Genomic DNA, 22,291 nt, shown 5'->3' with positions numbered 1-22,291 from the left:
CTAATCATTGCTGTATACATACCACCTCCGTTTTCATTTGCAATCCTGAAACTTGCACTGAACTTTATTGCTCTTTATCCTCAGGTACCCTCAATATGGCTCGGAGATTTTAACTATGTCTTATACCCTAACGTCGATAAAATCCCCCAGCCAGTTATTTCCACCGCACCCACTGGTAAAGACACCAAACTGGTGACCCTTCTTAAAGATGTATCCTTACACGATACTTGGTCAGTGAAATACCCCGATACTCCGGCATTCTCGTGCTACTCTGCATCGCATAAAACCTGCTCACGCCTGGATTATATTCTAGTCTCATCCTCTTTACTCCCAAATATATGCAAAGCACGCTTCCTCCCCTCTCCCATGTCAGATCACTCTCCATATGTTATCCAACTCAACTGGTCTTTTCCACCTAAATTACCTTTCTGGCGTTTACATCCTTTCTGGCTATCCAAAATTGCTGAGACAAAATCCTTCGATGTGACCCTTGCTAGTTTCTTTGACCTGCAAGGTCTTTCTGCATCAGTTGCATCGATCTGGGAAGTATTTAAACAATTCACTAGACAACATTTCTCCTCCAAAATAAAAAGCATTAAAATAAATTCTGCTATAAACGAACGTGCAGTTCTTTTAGAACTACAACAGGTCACCTCTGATTTTACCGCTGACCCCTCTCCCACCCTCCATGATCTCTACAGATCCAAACTGGCTGCATACGAGCAACTCCTTATAGCTAAAGCAAACCGGAAAATTTTATTTTCCAAGCAGAGAGTCTATGAATTAGGTGAACAATGTGGAGCGTTATTAGCTAAACTATCCAGAGAAATGACAGCCCCACAGGTTATTCTTAAAATAGAGGATGATACAGGATCTACTCTCTCCTCCCCTCCTGATATCCTACAACGTTTTGCCTCTTTCTATCAATCATTATACTCCAAGACCTCCGTTGCCGCTGCATCTTCAGTTGCAGATTACCTAGAAAATATCTCTCTCCCCTCCCTCGATGAACCCAGTCACCTATTATTAGACGCCCCAATTACAATTCAGGAAGTTGAAGATGCCATTTCTTTTTTGCCCCCCTCCAAATCTCCAGGCACTGATGGCCTACCAGGGGAATTCTTCAAACAATTTAAATCACTACTGGCCCCTAAACTCCTGGAATTATACAACAATGCCCTTGCAACAGGCACTCTCCCACTCTCTATGAGAGAAGCTTTAATCATCCTAATTCTGAAACCTGGAAAAAATCCCCTCCAATGCGAATCATACCGCCCTATTTCCCTAATCCAAACTGATGTTAAGATCCTTGCTAAACTCCTGTCACAACGACTTAATAAAGTTATAACCTCCCTAATACATCCAGATCAATCTGGTTTTATTCCAGGTAGATCAACCTCTTTAAATATCAGAAGATTGTTTCTTGCTATGCAGACGAGACACGAGAATGTTGGTACCAGAGTGGTGGTGTCTCTTGATGCCGCCAAAGCCTTTGATACCATTGATTGGGACTTTTTACTGTCCGTTCTTCGTCGTTATAATATTGGCCCCCGTTTCATCGCCTGGGTTAAACTACTCTATACTGATCCCTATGCCCGGATAAGAATCAATGGATGGATCTCTGATGCCTTCCCCATATCCAGAGGCACGAGGCAAGGTTGCCCACTGTCCCCCCTCCTATTTGATCTGGCGATCGAGCCCATTGCTGCTCTGATTAGATCAGATCCCCACGTCCGTGGCCTGGAAAAAGCAAATATAACAGACAAAATTAGTCTTTATGCTGACGACATGCTTTTATACTTAAACGACCCCGGGCCCTCATTACACCGTGCCCTCGCCCTCATTGACAATTTCGGTCATTACTCCGGTCTACGTATCAATTGGTCCAAGTCCTATATCCTCCCCATTGACATATTTCCCCCAACCTTGCCTCAGGCCTCCTCCCCTCTACAATGGGCATCAGAGATTACATACCTAGGTATTAAGATCTCCCGATCTCCACAAGACTTTATTCCTCTAAACTGGACACCCTTATTACAATACATATCAGCTAAATTTCAGGCCTGGTCCAAACTTCCCATAAATGTGGCAGGCCGAGCAAATCTATTTAAAATGGTTCTCCTTCCCAAGATACTCTATGTCTCATGGAATGCCTCGATATACCTCCCATATGATACCTTCTCCAAAATAAACACCCTTTTAACTCAATTTATTTGGGGCTCCTCAAGACATCGCCTCTCCCTCACTACTCTTCAAAATCCAAAAGACTTAGGCGGCTTAGCAGTTCCTAACTGTCATATATACTACTTGGCTGCTCAACTTTCACATATATACTATGACCTTACAATTAATAGGAACCGTATATGTAATTTAATGCACGACACCCCCCCTCTTCGTCACACAGACCCCCTCTGTATTATTGCCACTGGAGCTAAAAAATCTCCTCATACCAAGCAATTTCCGACAACTTTCCGTCAAACTCTAAAAGTCTGGGATACCGCTCATAAATATCTAGAGCTAGATGCCCCATTGAAATTCACCCCGTTGTGGGAAAATCGAGGCCTTCCTGAACTTCGTAAACTTCCTAATAGCCGATTGTGGATTGAATACGACATCATATACCTACACCAGGTCCTGGACTCTGGTTCCATTATCTCATTCGAGCAACTGGCAACTAAATTTCACCTTCCAATACACATGAAATTTTACTATATGCAGCTCTCGCATGCCCTCAAAACCCAATTCCCAACAGTACCCTCTTCCCTCTCTGATTCTGGTATATTAAATATTGTAACAGGCCCCTCTCCCACTCAACTAATCTCAGCTTTATATGCAGCCATAATGATAACTGGAGCCACCCGTAGAGCCTTTGGTAGGAAATCCCAGTGGGAGCAGGATCTTGGGGAGCTCTCTGATGAAGATTGGGAGGAGGCTCTCGAGGATTCTGCTAGGGTTTCCCCCCACATTCCTGATAGACTACTTGGCCTCTACGTGTTGCATCGCGCCTACCTCACCCCGACTAGATTAGCCAAATTTCGTCCCGGGTATTCACCTTTATGTCCTAAATGTGCTCTGACCCAGGGTACCTTCTACCATATGATATGGTCCTGCCCTGAAGTGAATATCTACTGGCAACAAATTATTAAATTTCTAAATGACAAAATGGGTTGCTCAGTCGCCCTGGACCCTAAACTTTGCCTATTAAACTTAATTCCTCATGATATCCGTAATAAACACACTAAATTGCTCCTGCTCAATATCCTCCATATAGCCCGTAAGGTGCTCACTCGACACTGGATACAACCTCAGGTCCCAGAACTAGCTGACTGGATAAGATCAGTTAATAAAATTCTCCCCTTCCACAAAGCCATATATCTACACAGGGGGTCCGTGCAAAAATTTCATTACATATGGGACACCTGGACCACCTCACGCTACACTCGTTCTAGAGTCTAATACCCGTCTACAGATCTTCACACTGTCATCACTACTGGAGGCGTTTGGGGCGGGGGGCGGGACTATGGGGTTCTCGGCTGTTGTCTGTATATATTTTTTTTACTGTTCACTAAGTTTTATACTCGAGTTATGTTATAACATGTCTCTTTGTTGCTCAATCCATCCTTCTGTTTAGGAAACTCTCCTCCAGGACTCTCTTATCTCGCCAATCACTCCAATGACCTTTAACATTGATGTCTCTTTTCATCCTTACATTAAATTGTCATTACCATGAGTATACCGCCTGCGTGCGGATAACATCATCTATTATGTACCATCACTACATTATCTCAATAAAGATGACATGTTAAATCAAAAAAAAAAAATCGTGCAGCCCTATCTCTCACTCCCCCCTCTCCCTTTCTCTCTCTCTCTCTCTCTCTCTCTCACTCTCTCTCTCTCACTCTCCCTTTCCTTTTCTCTCTCTCACTCTCCCCGCCTCTCTCCCTTTCTTATTTAATGTATTTATTTTTTTTTCTCCTGCTGGAATTTGGACAGATGTCTGTTTTATTTTTTGTTTTGTTTTTTCTGTGAAGGATGCTCATCTGATCCCCAACAGGCCTGGGCACCTGGATTTTTTTCCTTTCCACCTTCACCAGTGCCTCCATCTTTTTCTCCCTTGACTATCACCTACCACAGACCTACAAATCAGCGCAGCAGTAGTAATGCTGGGTCTTGCCTCTTCCAGTGGCGTCGGGTCATGGATGCTCTTCCATTGCATCCACTAGATGTAAGCCTTTCTCTCATCCCAAGCGTCTCTGCACATCACATGAAACTCAGACCAAGATTGAGGCCTAGTGGCTGCAGTGGGAGGATATCAGCGATCTAACACTGGAAGGCATAAGCCCCAGTACTACTTCTGCTCTGATCTGTGTGATTGTTAATGGGAGATGAGCAGGGAATGGCCCATCCCTGCTACTATTCCTAACACAAGCTTCACTGCCACTACACCTAACACAAGCCTTCCCATCGCTACACCTAACACTAACCTCATTGTTGCACAAACTAAGGTGACACTGAGGGGGACACTTTTTCACTGTGTCATGCTGTGCGCGCTGCTTTCTTTGGTGTCGGAGCCATGCACATTTTTCGCTGTTACGGGCACGGGGGTGGGATGGCTAATGGGCGGGCACAGGGGCTGGTGGGTGGGCTCGGGAGGGGGGGGCCAGGCCTGATGATGTGTGAGGGGCCCCAAAATTTCTGATGGCGGCCCTGCCTGTGGTTAGTACAGTGTAGGTTTTCTTACTTTGAAGGTTGAGTGTTGGAGTATCAGTGACTCAGAAAACACTGAAACCAAAGGTGGTTGAACGGAAAAGTGAAATGTTCTTGTGATGGAGGACGGCAGTTGACATTGCTCTCAGCAAACATTGCAGAATTGTCCAGGTGGTAATGGGAACCTGAAGTGGGAATCACATGATGTCTGCCATATGTATTTCCTTTTTAAACAATACTAGTTGCCTGGCAGCCATGCTGATCTCTTGGCTTTTAGTAGGGACTGTATAAGACACCTGAAACAAGCATTCAGCTAACAAGGTCAGACGTGCATCAGAACACCTGATCTGCATGTTTATTCTGGGTCTATGGCTAAAAGTATTGGGGGCAGCAGGACAGACAGGCAATTAGCATTGTTTAAAAGGAATTAAATGTCAGCTGCCATAGTCCTCTCACTTCTGGTGTGCTTTAAAGTGAAACTAACCAGGGATGCTCTTAACTTTAAATTCGAATGAAATTCGAATAGGGTTATTCAGATTTCATCCTAATTACAGCAGCTGTGCGGGTGGCCAAGGGGGGGGTTAATCTTTCCCATCAGGTGTCTTCTTCGCTCGTCCCTTGGCGCCTCCCACGCTGCGTTCCAATCCGGCGTCACGTGACTATACACTTCCCCCTTCAACCCGGAAGGAGTAAGTGTATGTAATCACGTGACGCCGGATTGGAACGCAGCGTGGGAGGCGCCGAGGGACGAGCAAAGAAGACGCCGGGTAAGATTAAACCCCCCCCACCCTCGGACACCCGCACAGCTGCTGTAATTAGTAAGATGAAATTCGTATAACCCTATTAGAATTTCATCCGAATTCGAAGTTAAGAGCATCCCTGACTGTAACCAAGAATTGAACTTCGTTCCAATCAGTAGAAATATATATTCCTTTTCTCAAACAGATCAGGGGGCTCTGAATGGCTGATATTGTGGTGAAATACCTCCCATAGTGTGATGTCAGGACCAAGGTCCTGACTTCATACTGTGGGAACCTTGTTGCATTGTGGGAAATAACAGCTGTTTTACAAGTGCTAAAAAAGCAAGCAGCTTCTCCTTCCACTAGCATCACCTGCCAGCAGTAAAACTCACATGTGATAAATGTCAGACTGTAAATCAGTGTTTGCCCATTGAAAAATCGTTCCTCTCTGACTAATTTATACAGAATTGTAAAAATGAAGCACATTTTCTTATTACACCGGAGTTCCTCTAAGTCATCAGCACTCTTGCCTGCAGTTCTGAGTCATGCTTGGGATTAATGTTCTGCATGGACTTGATTTATTGGCTGAAATGGCTGTAGTGTGTCTGCTATAAATATGCTTAAATGCAAGAACATATTAAGTAATGAAGGCCTTGTAGACTGCCATCCTAGTAAAGGCCATGATAACTGGTTTGTAATGTTGTTGAAAGTTTATATCCTATTTTTAAAGAGGCACTTTAGTGATACTGTAGAAAATCAATAATTCATTTTTATTTTTTTTCCTGGCTTCAGTATCAGAAACTCTAAATATTGCTGTATTTTATTGGAATGTAGCCCTATCGCTCCCAGCGATGTCAAAGCCTAGGCTGTTTAGATATGTGGCGTTCTCCCAGAGCATTCAGGGAGACCAGCTTTAATTTTTGTTAATTTAGTTAGTATTTTGCCCTTTAAAAAAAAAAAAAAAAAAACTAAAATAAAGGAAATGGTAAAAAGCTATTTCAGTACAGTTACTTTCACCTGCTGTGTAAACCTTTTATTTATCAAAGGAGCCATATGCTGGTCTTTGTCAGGATAGCGGAACATGGCAACCATTATTAACTGTTTTTTTTTTTTTTTTTTAATGATCTCAGTTTAGTGCGGGAAGCAGATCCAAATGTTAAAAATAGGATCCGCCTCCACTTGGTAAAAATAAAATCTCTCAAAAACTGATCCACGTTGCACTAAGTGGAACGCAGAGTCGGTACTTTGTACACCCTCCTGGACCGGACTAGGCTAGTCACTGCATCTGCTTCGCCAGTTTTGAATGCTGCTGTGACTTAATACGCCGCTTGCCACCTGTACACAGCCCGGTGGCCGACAGAAGCAAGCGATCTCCACTTGGCTGCAAAAGACCAATTGGAAGCCTCAGCAACTGGGGGATTCTCATTGGTTTATGGTGGTCCAATGAAATTTCTTCCTGTTGCTAGGCAGAATTGGTCTATTGTCTCCCATCTGCCCCTACCAGCCTCTTGGCTGAGTACCGAGGGACCAAGCGGCAGAGGAACACGTGAGTGGCAATGTGGGTGCAATTGGAGCAGACCAGTGAAGTTTGCTGCAGTGGATACAAAACTGATGGCACGTAACATGTCCGTTTTGCATCCGCTCTAGTGTGAACCGGCCCTTACACATTAGTTATAAGACCTGTTGCTGTTTCAGGATGAGGTGCCAGGATGCCATTGTGCCAAGAAGGTAAAATCTCTGGTTTAAAACATCCTTCATGCAAATCAAGCCTTTCTCAAATTCATCAGCCGGGATACCCTCTTGAGTGAGTGCCAAGCCCCCTCACTGCGGAAACACAAACAAAAAAGCATAAAAGAGCTCCCACCCCCTCTAGCCTCAGTTCATTTGTGTTTCCGCCCAGGAAACACCAGAAAAGCTTTGCTCCCAATTTTTTAGTTTTTCTTTGTATCCTCACCGGAGGGTTAGTGTAGTGTGGCATGGTACCTGAAGGAGCGCGCCATGCAGTGGGACGTCTCGGAGGTGCTGCCGCCATGTCTGTTGGGCCCACGGAGGTAGGGTGTGACAGCGGACGCCTTCCTCCTGCGCGAGACGTGCGCCGCTCTTTTATGAGTGGAGCTCACGCGTCATTTCCGGCGGAGGGGGCGTTCCCGAGGAGGCAATTCCGGAAGTTGGTTTGAGAGCTGCCTCATAAGCCGAGCAGTGGCGTGCGGCGGCAATATGGAGAAGCAGGAGACGAATTCGGCTACTGCCGCCGCAGCATCTGCATCAACGTCGGCTTCCACTTCCACAGCTTCAACATCCACTGAGCATGGTCAAGCTGATGGTGGGGTGAGTGGGAGATGTTTGATCTCCCTTGAGAGGAAGTTCACCTGTTTTTAAAGTAATGTTTAATGGTGCTCTCTCTCCCTCTTTCTCTCTCCCTCCCTCTTTCTCTCTCCCTCCCTCCCTTCTTTTTTGCTGCAGGCTAGAGTGGAGTCTAGATCTGGTGGCTCTAGCACTGCTAATAGACCTAGGTCTAGGAAATGTTGCCAATGTGGCATTAAACTTTCCTCTTCTTATGCAAAATCCCTCTGTCAGACATGTATAGATGCTGTCATTTCCTCAGAGTCCTCCACTATTCTTAAAAATGTAATGAAAACAGTTAAGAAAGACATGTCAATTGCCTTTGAAAGGTTTAGAGAATCTATGCTGCCGGCAAATGTCGACGCTGTTCTAGGGCCCTCCTCTACTCCAGAAATTCCTGGAGCCCCGATGGGGAGTCCTGCTCATGGGGTTGATCCTGAAATTCCTCCAGAATCAGTTGGATTAGGGGTTGAAGGGGAGGAGGAGGATTTAGAGGGAAGAGAAGAGTTTTCCGAGGTTGAGGAGGGTGAGAATATTGAATCGGAATTGGAATCCGATGAGGATTTAAAGAAGGCGGACAGATTTCTCTTTAGTACGGAGGAGACTAATGAATTATTAAAGGCTGTTTATTCTACTGAGCAGATTCCGGAGATCCAAAGTGAACTGTCAGCTCAGGATCAGGTTTATTCGGGTCTGTCTCAGCAAACGGGCCGTGTCTTTCCTTTCCATCAATCTCTCAAGGATATTATTGCATCTCTGGAAAGAACCGGAAAGAAAATTATTCATTCCTAAATCAGCTAAAAAGAAATACCCGTTTGCTGACACTGACATGGATCAATTTACTAAATGTCCCAAGTTAGATGCGGCTTTGTCCAAACATTCTAAAGGGGCAGACCTATCCTTCGAAGACGCGGGGGGTTTAAAAGATGCAATGGATAAAAAGATTGATATTTTGCTCAAAAAGGAATGGGAATCTGCTTCCTTTGCCTTCCTCCCTGGTGTTGCTGCTACATGCATCTCCCGTAACCTTCGTGTCTGGATGGATAACCTGCTTCCTCATGTAAAATCGGGTTCTGATATAAATAAATACATTAAGTCCCTGCCTGTTGTTCTGAGGTCGGTTGCCTTCCTGGCTGACGCGGCAGTTGAGATTGTTCGTATTTCTGCTCGCACGACTGCGTTAGTTAATTCAGCCAGGAGAGCAGTCTGGCTAAAGACGTGGGAGGGGTATTTGATGTCCAAAAATAAATTGTGTGCAATTCCATTTTCGGGCAGTTTACTTTTTTGGCAAGGATTTGGATGAGGTTCTTTCCAGATCTGCTGAGAGGGGGAAACAATTCCTGAACAAACGCAGAGTTTTCAATGGGAAACCGCAAGGCGTGTTTAGAAAACCGGTACAGGAACAGCCTAAGTTTCAGAACCAGCAAAGGAAATGGTCCTTTCCGACAGGTAAAGGACGAGGAGGTTTTGCCCTGGCAAAGCCTAATACTACAAAGGAAAACAAATGACTCTTTGCCGGTGGAGGGAAGGCTCCAATTTTTTCTATCCCAGTAGGATTCGATCAGTCCAGATCCGTTCATTTTGAAAATTATAAAAGAGGGATATTGACCTCAATTTTTTGTTACGCCTCCCCACAGGGTATATGTAAACAATCTTCCACGGGATCCCATCAAAGCCAGAGGACTACGGGCAGAAATAGAGAAGCTTATGTTCAAGAGGGCAATTATTCCAGTTCCGAAGGATCAGGAACTTCGGGGTTATTATTCCCATGTTTTTTGGGTAACCAAAACAAACGGTGAATTCAGGTTCATTCTGAACTTAGAGTCTGAACCCATTTTTAGTTTACAAGAAGTTCAAAATGGAGAACATTTTTTCAGTAAGGTCCCTCCTACAAGGGAGGAAATGTTTTGTATCAATAGATCTTCAGGACGCATATCTCCACATACCGATTGCCAAGTACCATCAAAGATTTTTAAGATTTGCAATACGAGTGGAGAACCAGACATGTCATTACCAATTTCAGGCCTTGCCCTTCGGAATAGCCTCGGCACCTCGGATCTTTACCAAGGTTCTAGCCGAAGTTATGAAGGTGTTGAGACAACAGGGAATTTCCATTGTACCCTATTTAGACGATCTATTAATTTATGCCATAACAAGAGAGGAGGTCATACTTCACAGGGATTTGGTAATTCAGAGTCTGACACAATTGGGTTGGATAGTGAATTACCAAAAGTCGAATCTCAATCCGACCCAGACCATAGTCTTTTTAGGGTATGTAATAGATTCCAGAAGTCAAAGGATTTTATTGACTTTAGAGAAAGTAACAAGACTGCAGGAGGAGGTAAGGAGTCTTCTTCTAGGCCTAGACAGCTCCTTAAGAGAACTTATGAAAGTTCTGGGGTTTATGACAGCCACCATTCCGGCAGTAATGTGGGCGCAATTCCACAGCCGAACTCTACAATGTTGGGTTCTGGAGGCTTGGGACAGGTCGATAGAGACTTTAGATGTAAGGTTTCAAATTCCAGACCTAGTGAAGCAGAGTCTTCACTGGTGGTTGACATCCCCAAATCTTGTACAGGGAAGAATTTGAAGACAGGAAAATCCAATAAGAATTCACACGGACGCGAGTGCCTGGAGATTGGGGGCCATGGCTATGGAGCTCCATTCCCAGGGAAGGTTGTCCAGGACGATTGCCAAAAAATCGTCCAATTTCAGGGAACTTCTGGCTGTAAGAGAGGCGCTTCTCTCCTTCAAGGACATGATTATTCACAATCATGTTCTCGTTTTTTCAGACAATGCTACAATGATCGCGTATCTGAACAAACAAGGCGGTACCAGGGCCCAAGCCCTGTTAAAGCTAACGTCGGAGATTTTGTCTTGGGCAGAACAAAATCTTCTGTCGATAGAAGCGATTCACGTCAAGGGAATTTTAAATTTCGAAGCGGACTATTTGAGCCGCCACGAGATAGACCACTCAGAATGGGAATTAAACCAGGAGGTCTTCAATTGGATCACGGAGAGTCTGGGGGTTCCGGACATCGATCTTTTTGCGTCTCCGATCAATGCAAAGATTCCTCAATTTTTTTCTGTTCACGACAGTCAGAAGTCTCTGGGATTGGACTTTCGATCTGGGTTACGCATTTCCCCCACTCAAACTGCTTCCTCAGGTCCTGGAGAAAGTTCAGAGGGAGGGAGTAACACTAATCCTAGTAGCACCGGCGTGGCCCAAGAGAGTTTGGTATTCTACAATTTTGAGACTAGCAGTAGCACCTGCATTGAAACTTCCGGACAGACCGGATCTATTACGACAGGGACCTCTATTTCTTCCCAAGCCGGAGATGTTCAATCTGTCGGCATGGATCCTGAAAGGGTGATTTTAAAGAATAAGGGGGTATCGGACAAGGTGATCGATACTCTTCTAAAATGCAGAAAACCGGTTACGCATAGTATTTATAGAAAGGTCTGGAAGGTGTTCTTGTCCTGGTGTTCTTCACGTCAAAGAGACAAGTCAAAAATTGGAACTATTTTAGATTTTTTCCAAGAGGGGGTGGAAAAGGGGTTAGCCTTGAGTACCCTAAAGGTGCAATGTTCAGCCTTATCGGTTTTACTGGATAGGTCTTTGGCACAGGAAAAGTTGGTCAGAGATTTTTTTCAGGCAATCCAGAGGTCGACATCCGTGAGACAAAAAGTGTTGCCCCAATGGGATCTGTCCCTGGTGCTCGGAGTACTAACCAAGCCCCCCTTTGAGCCAATTAATGAGATTGATTTGAAGTACCTTACTCTTAAAGTTGCGTTTCTTGTTGCGATTACGTCGGCTAGGAGATTGAGCGATCTCCATGCACTATCCATTAAGGATCACTTTCTTACAATTTTTCCGGACAAGGTGGTGTTACGGTTAGACCCTATGTACTTACCCAAGGTTGCGACGGATTTTCACAGATCTCAAGATATTATTCTTCCTTCGTTCTGTGACAACCCTTCCTGTGCTTAAGAGGCTGAGTTTAATTGTCTAGATGTAAGAAGGGCAATTCTAGCTTATTTAGATAGGACGAGAGAGTTCAGATGTTCTTCGCATTTATTTGTACTTTTTATGGGGAAAAAGAGGGATCAGCCAGCCTCTAGACAGACAATTGCTAGGTGGATTTGTGATATGATTGCTTCAGCCTACCAGATATCTGACTCCACTCCCCCGTCGAATATCAAGGCACATTCTACCCGTTCGATTTCATCATCATGGGCAGAAAGAGCGGGTGCTACGGTTAAGCAGATCTGCCGAGCGGCTACTTGGGCGAGTCCGTCCACCTTTGTTAAACATTATAGAGTGGACGTACTTTCCCAGCAAGACTTGTCATTTGGCAGGAAAGTGCTCCAGGCCGTAGTCCCTCCCTAGGTGGGTATTTACTTGGGTGGGTATCATTCAAGAGGGTATCCCGGCTGATGAATTTGAGAAAGCACCAGTTAGTCTTACCGGTAACGGTGTTTCTGTTCAGCAGCCGGGATACCGTCTACTACCCAACCCTTTTTTTTTCTTCTGTAGCATTTCCTTATAACTTTTCTTTTGAGATTGGTTTCACTAGGAGGTGCGTCGCCCCTCTTCTGCCTGGTGTTGGTCTTTTATTTTATATGCACTGAGGCTAGAGGGGGGTGGGAGCTCTTTTATGCTTTTTTGTTTTGTGTTTCCGCAGTGAGGGGGCGTGGCACTCACTCAAGAGGGTATCCCGGCTGCTGAACAGAAACACCGTTACCGGTAAGACTAACTGGTGCTTTCAGCCCATGAGCTGTGGATAGGGTGTGAGAAACGTTACTTTGATTTAGTGGGATTCATTATTTGTGTGTAGGAGAATGTATTTATAACCTTACCCCTGTCTGATAACTATATTTGCATTTCCAGGATGGACTAGCTATGCTTTGGGATCTGAATGAGGGGAAGCACCTGTACATTCTGGACAGCGGAGATGTCCTCAATCCCCTTTGTTTCAGCCCCAACCGCTATTGGCTGTGTGCCGCCACAGGCCCCAGCATCAAGATCTGGGTATGTGTACAGATGAATGTTTCACTTGCAACTTTTTAGCTCTCTTGAAAGTCTTGTGTAACCTTTGCACAACTGAAGTAATTTGTGTTTAATGAAAACCATCTTTATGGTAAATATTTTACTTGCAGCCAGCTATAATGTCCCTAAATTGGCACTATTTTATTTTTGGGAGTAAAATTGTATGAACAGAGCAAGGCAGCACAATCACAATCCTGTTTGCCAGTTTCTTAGCACGGTGGAGTGGCTGTTTTCTATAACCTTTATAGAAAACCTGTAATGAGAAAAAGTTCCCCTGGGGGGTACTCACTTCGTGTGGGGGAACCCCTCCTCCTCGGTCCCACGGTGGCAATGATAAAGCTCCCCAAACAGCGGGGATGTAAATATTTACCCTCCTGGCTCCAGCGCAGGCGCAGTATCGGCTCTCCGCCTCAGAGATAGGCGGAAATAGCTGATCGCTGAGCGGACCCAACAGAGATCGGCTATTTTCGCCTATCTCCGTGCGGAGAGCCGCAACAGCGCCCCCACTGGAGACAGGAAAGGTAAATAAATCAGCACTTGTTAGCCTTGTCGAGGGAGGATTCCGGGACACTTCGGTGGAGCCAGCGCTGGATTGCCTGCAGCTACAGCGGAGGGGGAAGCCTCATTGGGACTCTGAGGCTTCCCCTTACCGAGGTGAGTACCCCCAGGGGACTTTTTTTTTTTTGTTACAGGTTCTCTTTAAAGTGGACCCAAATTAAAAATACAAGATTTCAGAAATAAAATCTATTTTCTATATTATAATAATAAATAGCAGCCTTTTTTTCAGCTGCATGATGACAAATATAAAATATTTTACATTTATAGGAGGGAACCCCTCCCTTCCTTTCATATTGCCGGGACAGAATCCGGCAAACTGGTGGAGTAGGAAGTGTCCGGCAAAGGAGGAATTGCTAATGGCTGCCACCTGTATAACCCTAGTTATGAAAAGAGAAGGGTGAAAAGCAGGCACTGAAATGCTCATAGGCTTGAAGGAGTGTTTATTTATCTCTGTATGTGTCAGGGTGGTGCAACTACATATTTTGAATTAAAAAAATGTTTAGTTTGGGTCGCTTTAAGGTTATGCACTTTGCTAAAAAGAAAAGCTACGGAAGATGTTAGCATTATGTACAAGTGCTTGTGTTTTGTTTATCTCTATAATAGAGCTACATTTGGTGGATTGTGTTGCCTTCAACAAAGCAGAATTTTTTTAAAATGTTAAAGTGGACCTGAACTCAGCACTTCCTCTCTGCTGTAAAAGATGCGCAACAGCATAATAACCTTTAAAGAAAACCTTTTTTGTTATAGCTGATAAAATCCTGCAATAAAGCTGCATTGTTTACTTCCTGCTTACATTGGAGCGTTTTAGGGTTAACATCCTGTGTTTAGATTGGCTGCTGTGACAGCAGAGATTCCTGACCTGACACAGCCAAGAGATCAAATTACAGTGGCGATTGGTCACAGATGAGGGGAAATTAGACTAGCTAAACTCTCTAAATACACACAGGGTACACTTCTCTGTTTTCCCATTTGTCCTGTGCAAGAGTTCATGTCTGCTTTAAGCAAATTCTTCTCCAATTGGAGCTGCAAAAATGTTTGTTTGTTTCTTTTAAAGCTTTTATATTTAAATATAAGCGGTGTACACTGTAACTCCAGGGGTACTACTGAGGGTCAGTCCTCCTGCTATGATGTATTCTCCTATGCCATCTGAAGCTCCTTGCTGAAATCAGAGGCTGTTTCTGAGCAGTGACAGTCCTGACATACATTGCTACTGTAGGACTTTCTGTATTGCTGACCTGCATGTTTTTCCCCATCACAGGATCTGGAGGGCAAGATTATTGTAGATGAGCTAAAGCAGGAAGTGATCAGTACAAGCAGCAAGCCTGAACCACCACAGTGCACCTCTCTGGCATGGTCAGCGGATGGACAGGTAAATACACTATATTAAAGTCACTCGGTTCATTGTATATTTGTGGTTTACAGAAGAGCTGTTAGAAGCTTTTAGGGTCAGTGATGAACCACCAGTTTAATTGCTTTTACATCCAGTCTGTATCCTATGCCATCATGACTTGTTGTAGCTCTTAAAAGGGTTACAATAATGGCAAATGCAATAACATACCTCCCAACTTTTTGAGATGAGAAAGCGGGACACTTAAGCCACACCCCCAACCACACACCCTGACACGCCCCTAGTCAAATATATATATATATCTATATCTATATATATATATATATATATATATATATATATATATATATATATCTCTATATATATATATATCTATCTCTATCTCTCTCTCTCTCTCTCTCTCTCTCTCTCTCTCTCTCTCTCTCTCTCTCTCTCTCTCTCTCTCTCTCTCTCTCTCTCTCTCTCTCTCTCTCTCTCTCTCTCTCTCTCTCTCTCTCTATATATATATCTATATCTATATATATATCTATATCTATATCTATATATATATATATATATATCTATATCTATATATATCTATATATATCTATATATATCTATATATATCTATATATATATATATATATATATATCTATATATATCTATATATATATATATATATATATATATATATATATATATATATATATATATATATATATATATATAATGTGTGTGTGAAAAAATGATCGAGGCCCCAGCCGGCGGATGCGGTGTGTAGGGCGATGTGTAAGATAATACTGTCCCTCCCTCCGAATGTGGCCCCCAGTGTCCCCCTGTATGTAGAGTATAAGAGCGCAGCATAGCGGGCAGTCTTACTATTCCTCGTCATGTACGGGCATCTCTTGCTCTTTGCTTCCTGTGACGTCACAGGAAGTAGATGGAAGCCAGAGCCCGGTACGCGTCTACGCGACGAGGAATGGTAAGACTGCCCGCTATGCTGCGCTCGTATAATCTACATACAGGGGGACACTGGGGGGCACATTCAGAGGGAGGGAGGGAGGGACAGTATTATCTTACACATCGCCCCACACACCGCATCTGGCGGCTGGGGCCTTGATCATTTTTTAACCTCCTCTGCCTGCCGGGACACAAGGGAGGGTATCTCGGGACAGCGGGACCCCTCCCCTAACCCGTGACCGTCCCGACGAATCCGGGACGGTTGGGGCCCCTGCAATAACTAAAAAATGTGGTTTGCTATATATTTTTTGGAGTATGTACTTTACTATATATTCAGTTTTCAAATGCAAATTTTGTTATTGCAAAATTGAGTGATCACTAGCCTGTACTCCCTGAGTGTTAAAGTGCAGATACAATTTCCAGAGGGACAGTGACAACAGGTAGTCCATTTCCAACTGAAGAAGCAGTGGCCATAGTTTCAGAACACATTTGCTATTAGTGTAAGCACAAAGTAATGACTTCTACTGGGCACACTGTAAAGTGCCCTGTAGCTTAAAGCAAATCTAAAGCTAACCTGCGGATAGAACCTTCCCAGTCCTCTCCGTGCCCTCTGTCAGTCCGTACCATTGGGACTCCTCAGAAGGCTTTGGAAGTACTTGAGTGCTTCCAAAGACAGGTGCATCTGTACTGTGCAAACACACTTCAGACCTGCTCTTCTTTTCTTTGGAAGTACTCGCCGGGGATGGTGTATTTGACCAGTTGTTCAAGTAACTTTCACAAGGGCACAGCCCTGGCATACAGCCCTGACATCCCATGGGGGATGACTTCTTCGCAGTGGGAGGGACGAGTACTTAATGAGTTGCATGCAAGCTATTACGGAAACCAACATCCTCCAATGGTAGACAGGTGCATTTTATTTGAATGCTGGGTGTGTATTTTATCCCACCAGTGGGGCTTGCACTCTCAAGCAGGTAGTCATAAGGATGCAATCTGTTTTTTAAGTAGCGCTGTTTCCTCGCCATGTACAAATGTAAGTAACTTTGGTCAGCTGCTCCCATGTAATAGCATTGCTTATTAATGTTTATGCAGAGCTTCTGTTTGGTTTCAAGGTGCGTTTGTAGTTTCTTGGGGGGGCTCAGCGCACCTGATTGGTGGCCATTTGAAGGCGGCCTGGTGATGCGCTGATCCACCTTTGCGCAATCTGGCATACATATAGTTCAGCTGCCAGGAGATTTGGGCACAGGGTAAAGCTAATAAACTGCGCACCCTGCTCCTGCACAAGTCCCGGCAGTGCTAAGTAGTAATCCCCCTCCATGCTGCCATGGATAGTGGAGGAATGATGTAATTGTGCTTCCAGCTATTGCTGGCGGCCAAATTAGTGTTTTTATAGTAATTTGTGCTCAGACTTTTGACGGTGCCCAAATTACTCACTGAGCGCCGCTATAGCCGTAATTCCTATTATGGCCTATGGCTGTGCCAAATCTCCTGCGCTGTTAACAGCGATCCCAGCAGTGGATAGAGGATATGGAAAGAGGGATCCGGTAATGCTCTATGGCAGGGCTGCCCAATAGGTCATTTACAATCTACCGGTAGATCGCAGCCTCTTGGCCACGTCTCGTTAAATAAATGTTGCGGCCGGCAGCTCATCATGTTTAGCTGCCGGCCGCTAGCAAATAAGGATGCAGGGGAGGAGAGGCGGCGAGGAGAGAGGCGGTGCGGCCGCTTCATCATGGCTGGGGGTGCGCAGCGTGCGACGTGCGTGCTTGTAACGTGCCCGCCGCTGCCCCCAGCCATGACGTAGCCTCCCCTGCATCCTCATTGGCCAGCGGCCTGCCTGCCAGAGCGTTCCAGGAGTCCAGGACCCTCAACCGCCGGATTGAGGTAGAAACATACCTGGCTAACCTACGCTGCAGGCACATATACCTGGCTAACCTACGCTGCAGGCACATATACCTGGCTAACCTACGCTGCAGGCACATATGCCTGGCTAACCTACGCTGCAGGCACATATACCTGGCTAACCTACGCGGCAGGCACATATACCTGGCTAACCTATACTGCAGGCACATATACCTGGCAAACCTATACTGCAGGCACATATGCCTGGCTAACCTATACTGCAGGCACATATGCCTGGCTAACCTATACTGCAGGCACATATGCCTGGCTAACCTATACTGCAGGCACATATGCCTGGCTAACCTATACTGCAGGCACATATGCCTGGCTAACCTATACTGCAGGCACATATGCCTGGCTAACCTATACTGCAGGCACATATGCCTGGCTAACCTATACTGCAGGCACATATGCCTGGCTAACCTATACTGCAGGCATATATGCCTGGCTAACCTATACTGCAGGCACATATGCCTGGCTAACCTATACTGCAGGCACATATGCCTGGCTAACCTATACTGCAGGCACATATGCCTGGCTAACCTATACTGCAGGCACATATGCCTGGCTAACCTATACTGCAGGCACATATGCCTGGCTAACCTACGCTGCAGGCACATATGCCTGGCTAACCTACGCTGCAGGCACATATACCTGGCTAACCTACGCTGCAGGCACATATGCCTGGCTAACCTACGCTGCAGGCACATATGCCTGGCTAACCTACGCTGCAGGCACATATGCCTGGCTAACCTACGCTGCAGGCACATATACCTGGCTAACCTACGCTGCAGGCACATATACCTGGCTAACCTACGCTGCAGGCACATATACCTGGCTAACCTACGCTGCAGGCACATATACCTGGCTAACCTATGCTTCAGGCACATATACCTGGCTAACCTATGCTTCAGGCACATATACCTGGCTAACCTATGCTTCAGGCACATATACCTGGCTAACCTATGCTTCAGGCACATATACCTGGCTAACCTATGCTGCAGGCACATATACCTGGCTAACCTATGCTGCAGGCACATATACCTGGCTAACCTATGCTGCAGGCACATATTACCTGGCTAACCTATGCTGCAGGCACATATTACCTGGCTAACCTATGCTGCAGGCACATATGCCTGGCTAACCTACGCTGCAGGCACATATACCTGGCTAACCTACGCTGCAGGCACATATACCTGGCTAACCTACGCTGCAGACACATATACCTGGCTAACCTACGCTGCAGGCACATATACCTGGCTAACCTACGCTGCAGGCACATATACCTGGCTAACCTATGCTTCAGGCACATATACCTGGCTAACCTATGCTTCAGGCACATATACCTGGCTAACCTATGCTGCAGGCACATATACCTGGCTAACCTATGCTGCAGGCACATATACCTGGCTAACCTATGCTGCAGGCACATATTACCTGGCTAACCTATGCTGCAGGCACATATGCCTGGCTAACCTATACTGCAGGCACATATGCCTGGCTAACCTATACTGCAGGCACATATGCCTGGCTAACCTATACTGCAGGCACATATGCCTGGCTAACCTACGCTGCAGGCACATATGCCTGGCTAACCTACGCTGCAGGCACATATACCTGGCTAACCTACGCTGCAGGCACATATGCCTGGCTAACCTACGCTGCAGGCACATATGCCTGGCTAACCTACGCTGCAGGCACATATGCCTGGCTAACCTACGCTGCAGGCACATATACCTGGCTAACCTACGCTGCAGGCACATATACCTGGCTAACCTACGCTGCAGGCACATATACCTGGCTAACCTACGCTGCAGGCACATATACCTGGCTAACCTACGCTTCAGGCACATATACCTGGCTAACCTATGCTTCAGGCACATATACCTGGCTAACCTATGCTTCAGGCACATATACCTGGCTAACCTATGCTTCAGGCACATATACCTGGCTAACCTATGCTGCAGGCACATATACCTGGCTAACCTATGCTGCAGGCACATATACCTGGCTAACCTATGCTGCAGGCACATATTACCTGGCTAACCTATGCTGCAGGCACATATTACCTGGCTAACCTATGCTGCAGGCACATATGCCTGGCTAACCTACGCTGCAGGCACATATACCTGGCTAACCTACGCTGCAGGCACATATACCTGGCTAACCTACGCTGCAGACACATATACCTGGCTAACCTACGCTGCAGGCACATATACCTGGCTAACCTACGCTGCAGGCACATATACCTGGCTAACCTATGCTTCAGGCACATATACCTGGCTAACCTATGCTTCAGGCACATATACCTGGCTAACCTATGCTGCAGGCACATATACCTGGCTAACCTATGCTGCAGGCACATATACCTGGCTAACCTATGCTGCAGGCACATATTACCTGGCTAACCTATGCTGCAGGCACATATTACCTGGCTAACCTACGCGGGGGGGGGGGGGGGGGGGGGAGTGTGCCTAGGATTTTAGACGTTGGTAGATCTCCTGGCCTCGGCAAATATTAAAGTATATCGCGAGCCGAAAAAGTGTGGGCACCCCTGCTCTATGGAATTCAGAGCCTTACCTCTCCGTAGGCGAGTATGCAGCATTTTTTTTTTTCTGGCTCACTTTACCATTTGAAAGGAGTAAAATGGCACAAGTGCATTGTCGTTGATCAGGGCTCAATTTGACATTTTTAAGTACTGTAAAAGCAAGTGTCCAGGTTTTTTTTTCCCCAAAAGCTGTGCAATTTTTTTTCACAAGCTTTCAGACCCTAAAAATCATCCCACTAGATAGATCTGTGGCAGCCCTGCACATTTACACAGCTTCCATGGATCCAACTCAGGATAACTGCTCTGAGCTGCGGATTTCCGTCCGAGCCTGACTCGGGGTTACCGCTAAGGAGGTTAATGTATATACATAGATTAGTAGAGCTTCACAATCGTATATTGTACACCTGGATAATTTTTTTTTTCTCTTGCTACACCAGGACTATATTATAAAATATCAATGGCCACTAGAGCCACTAGAGGGAGATGCTCGACAAATAAGGTGTGTAAAGATCGTAATGCAAATAAAATATGAACTGCAAGCTGTTCCCTGGAAAATGGTTTCAGTAGCTCAGAATGTGCACTGTATTTGCTTTGATAATATAGATCTTAGTTCATAAATAAGGCCCACGTTTGTATAAAATGTAGTTTCTTTTTACTGCTCTTAGTAGAAAAATACTGAAGTAGCAGAAGCCACCATGAGGCATAAAAATGTCATTTTACACTTAGTACCACTCTTCATGCTGGTCTCTTCCACATACCGGCTGAGTTTACATTGATTCACCATTCCCAGGAGCTGCATCTGGGCACACCTGTTGGTGCATACATCAGCACTTGAGGCATGTTGGGTTACAGAGCCCAGGAGAGGTGTGGAGTGGTGTTTGGCCTCTGCGGTGCTTTACTTTACCAGTAAAGTAGCTCATTGACCATCCATACTCGCCAGACTTGAGGACTGAAACAAATACTATTGTTTTGTCGATCAGATTAAAGGGAACCTAAACTGAGGATATGGATTTTTCCTTTTAAAATAATACCAGCTGCCTGACTCTCCTGCTGATCCTGTTACACTTTTAGCCACAGCCCCTCAACAAGCATGCAGGTCAGGTGATCTGACTGACATCAGACTGGATTAGCTGCATGCTTGTTTCAGGTGTGTGATGCAGCTACTACTGCAGCCAGAGATAGTAGGACTGCCAGGCAACTGGTATTGTTTAAAATGAGACATCCATATCCCCTCTGTTAAGGTTCCCTTTAAAGAGACTCTGTAACAAAATGTTCAACCTTATTTCTTCTATCCTATAAGTTCCTATACATGTTCAAATGTGGTCTGGCTTACTGCAGCCTTTCCTAGTTGCACAGTGGCTGTATTATCTCTGTTATATAATCTAATCTTCTTTCCTCTGACGGCTTTGTCTGGCTCAGGCAGGAATGTGCTGCTCTGCTTGTGCTAGGATAGAAGCTATACACACCCTCTCCACGCCCCCTGCAGGCTCTGTGCGAGTCAGACTGAGCTCCTCTCAGCCTATCACAAGCTGGTTAGCAGCTATGTCTTTTGTTTGTAAACACTGCCTAAAACTGGCAATTACAAGCCAGGATCGCAGCAGGGAGTGGCAGAAACAGCACAGAGGGGCCCAGGAGAACATAATGAATAGAATGGTATGCTTTTTTATTGTAAGAATTTTAGAGTTCAGATTCTCTTTAAAGTGATGTTAGAATATGCAACATACAGCTTTCCCTGGTGTGTCCTATCCTGACTGCTGTTTCTATTTCTTTCCCTACAGACACTCTTCGCCGGCTACACAGACAACTTAATCAGAGTTTGGCAAGTGACTATTGGAACCCACTAAGACTTTTATATCATGGAAAACGCCTCTGCTTGTGCAGTTTGGAGTCATCTTTGTAATGCCAACATTTTGACTCTTCAATAAAGTTGCTATAAAACAACAAAACCCTGTGTTGCCAGTTGGTGATGTGACCATATCTGCTAAAGCAAATTTAGTGGTCTAGCTTTGACTTTCTCAGCACACCAAGATCTGCTGTGGCTTTTAGGGGTAATTATTGGTTGGAATGGGCAATGAAATGCAAAAAAGTCTGAGTTGATGCAGGATTATGAAAATGTATGCAGTTTGAAACCTGGACCAATCTAAACTCATCAAAAGAA

The 22,291-nt window shown here is 45.2% G+C and overlaps 1 protein-coding gene across 1 annotated transcript in view; it reads left to right on the top strand.

Moving 5' to 3' along the window:
- LOC137532901 (small ribosomal subunit protein RACK1-like) overlaps positions 1 to 22,079 on the top strand; it is a 42,421-nt gene extending 20,342 nt beyond the window's left edge. The window contains exons 5-8 of the mRNA XM_068253900.1: positions 12,682 to 12,822; positions 14,657 to 14,767; positions 20,571 to 20,632; positions 21,912 to 22,079. Coding sequence (XP_068110001.1) covers positions 12,682 to 12,822; positions 14,657 to 14,767; positions 20,571 to 20,632; positions 21,912 to 21,942 — 345 coding nt within the window. The 3' untranslated portion in view covers positions 21,943 to 22,079. The remainder of the gene's footprint in view (positions 1 to 12,681; positions 12,823 to 14,656; positions 14,768 to 20,570; positions 20,633 to 21,911) is intronic.
- Positions 22,080 to 22,291: the final 212 nt, after the last annotated feature.

This window comes from Hyperolius riggenbachi, chromosome 9 (assembly GCF_040937935.1).
Source record: "Hyperolius riggenbachi isolate aHypRig1 chromosome 9, aHypRig1.pri, whole genome shotgun sequence".
Taxonomy (NCBI): Eukaryota; Metazoa; Chordata; class Amphibia; order Anura; family Hyperoliidae; genus Hyperolius; species Hyperolius riggenbachi.
This window is presented reverse-complemented; position numbering and strand designations above follow the sequence as displayed.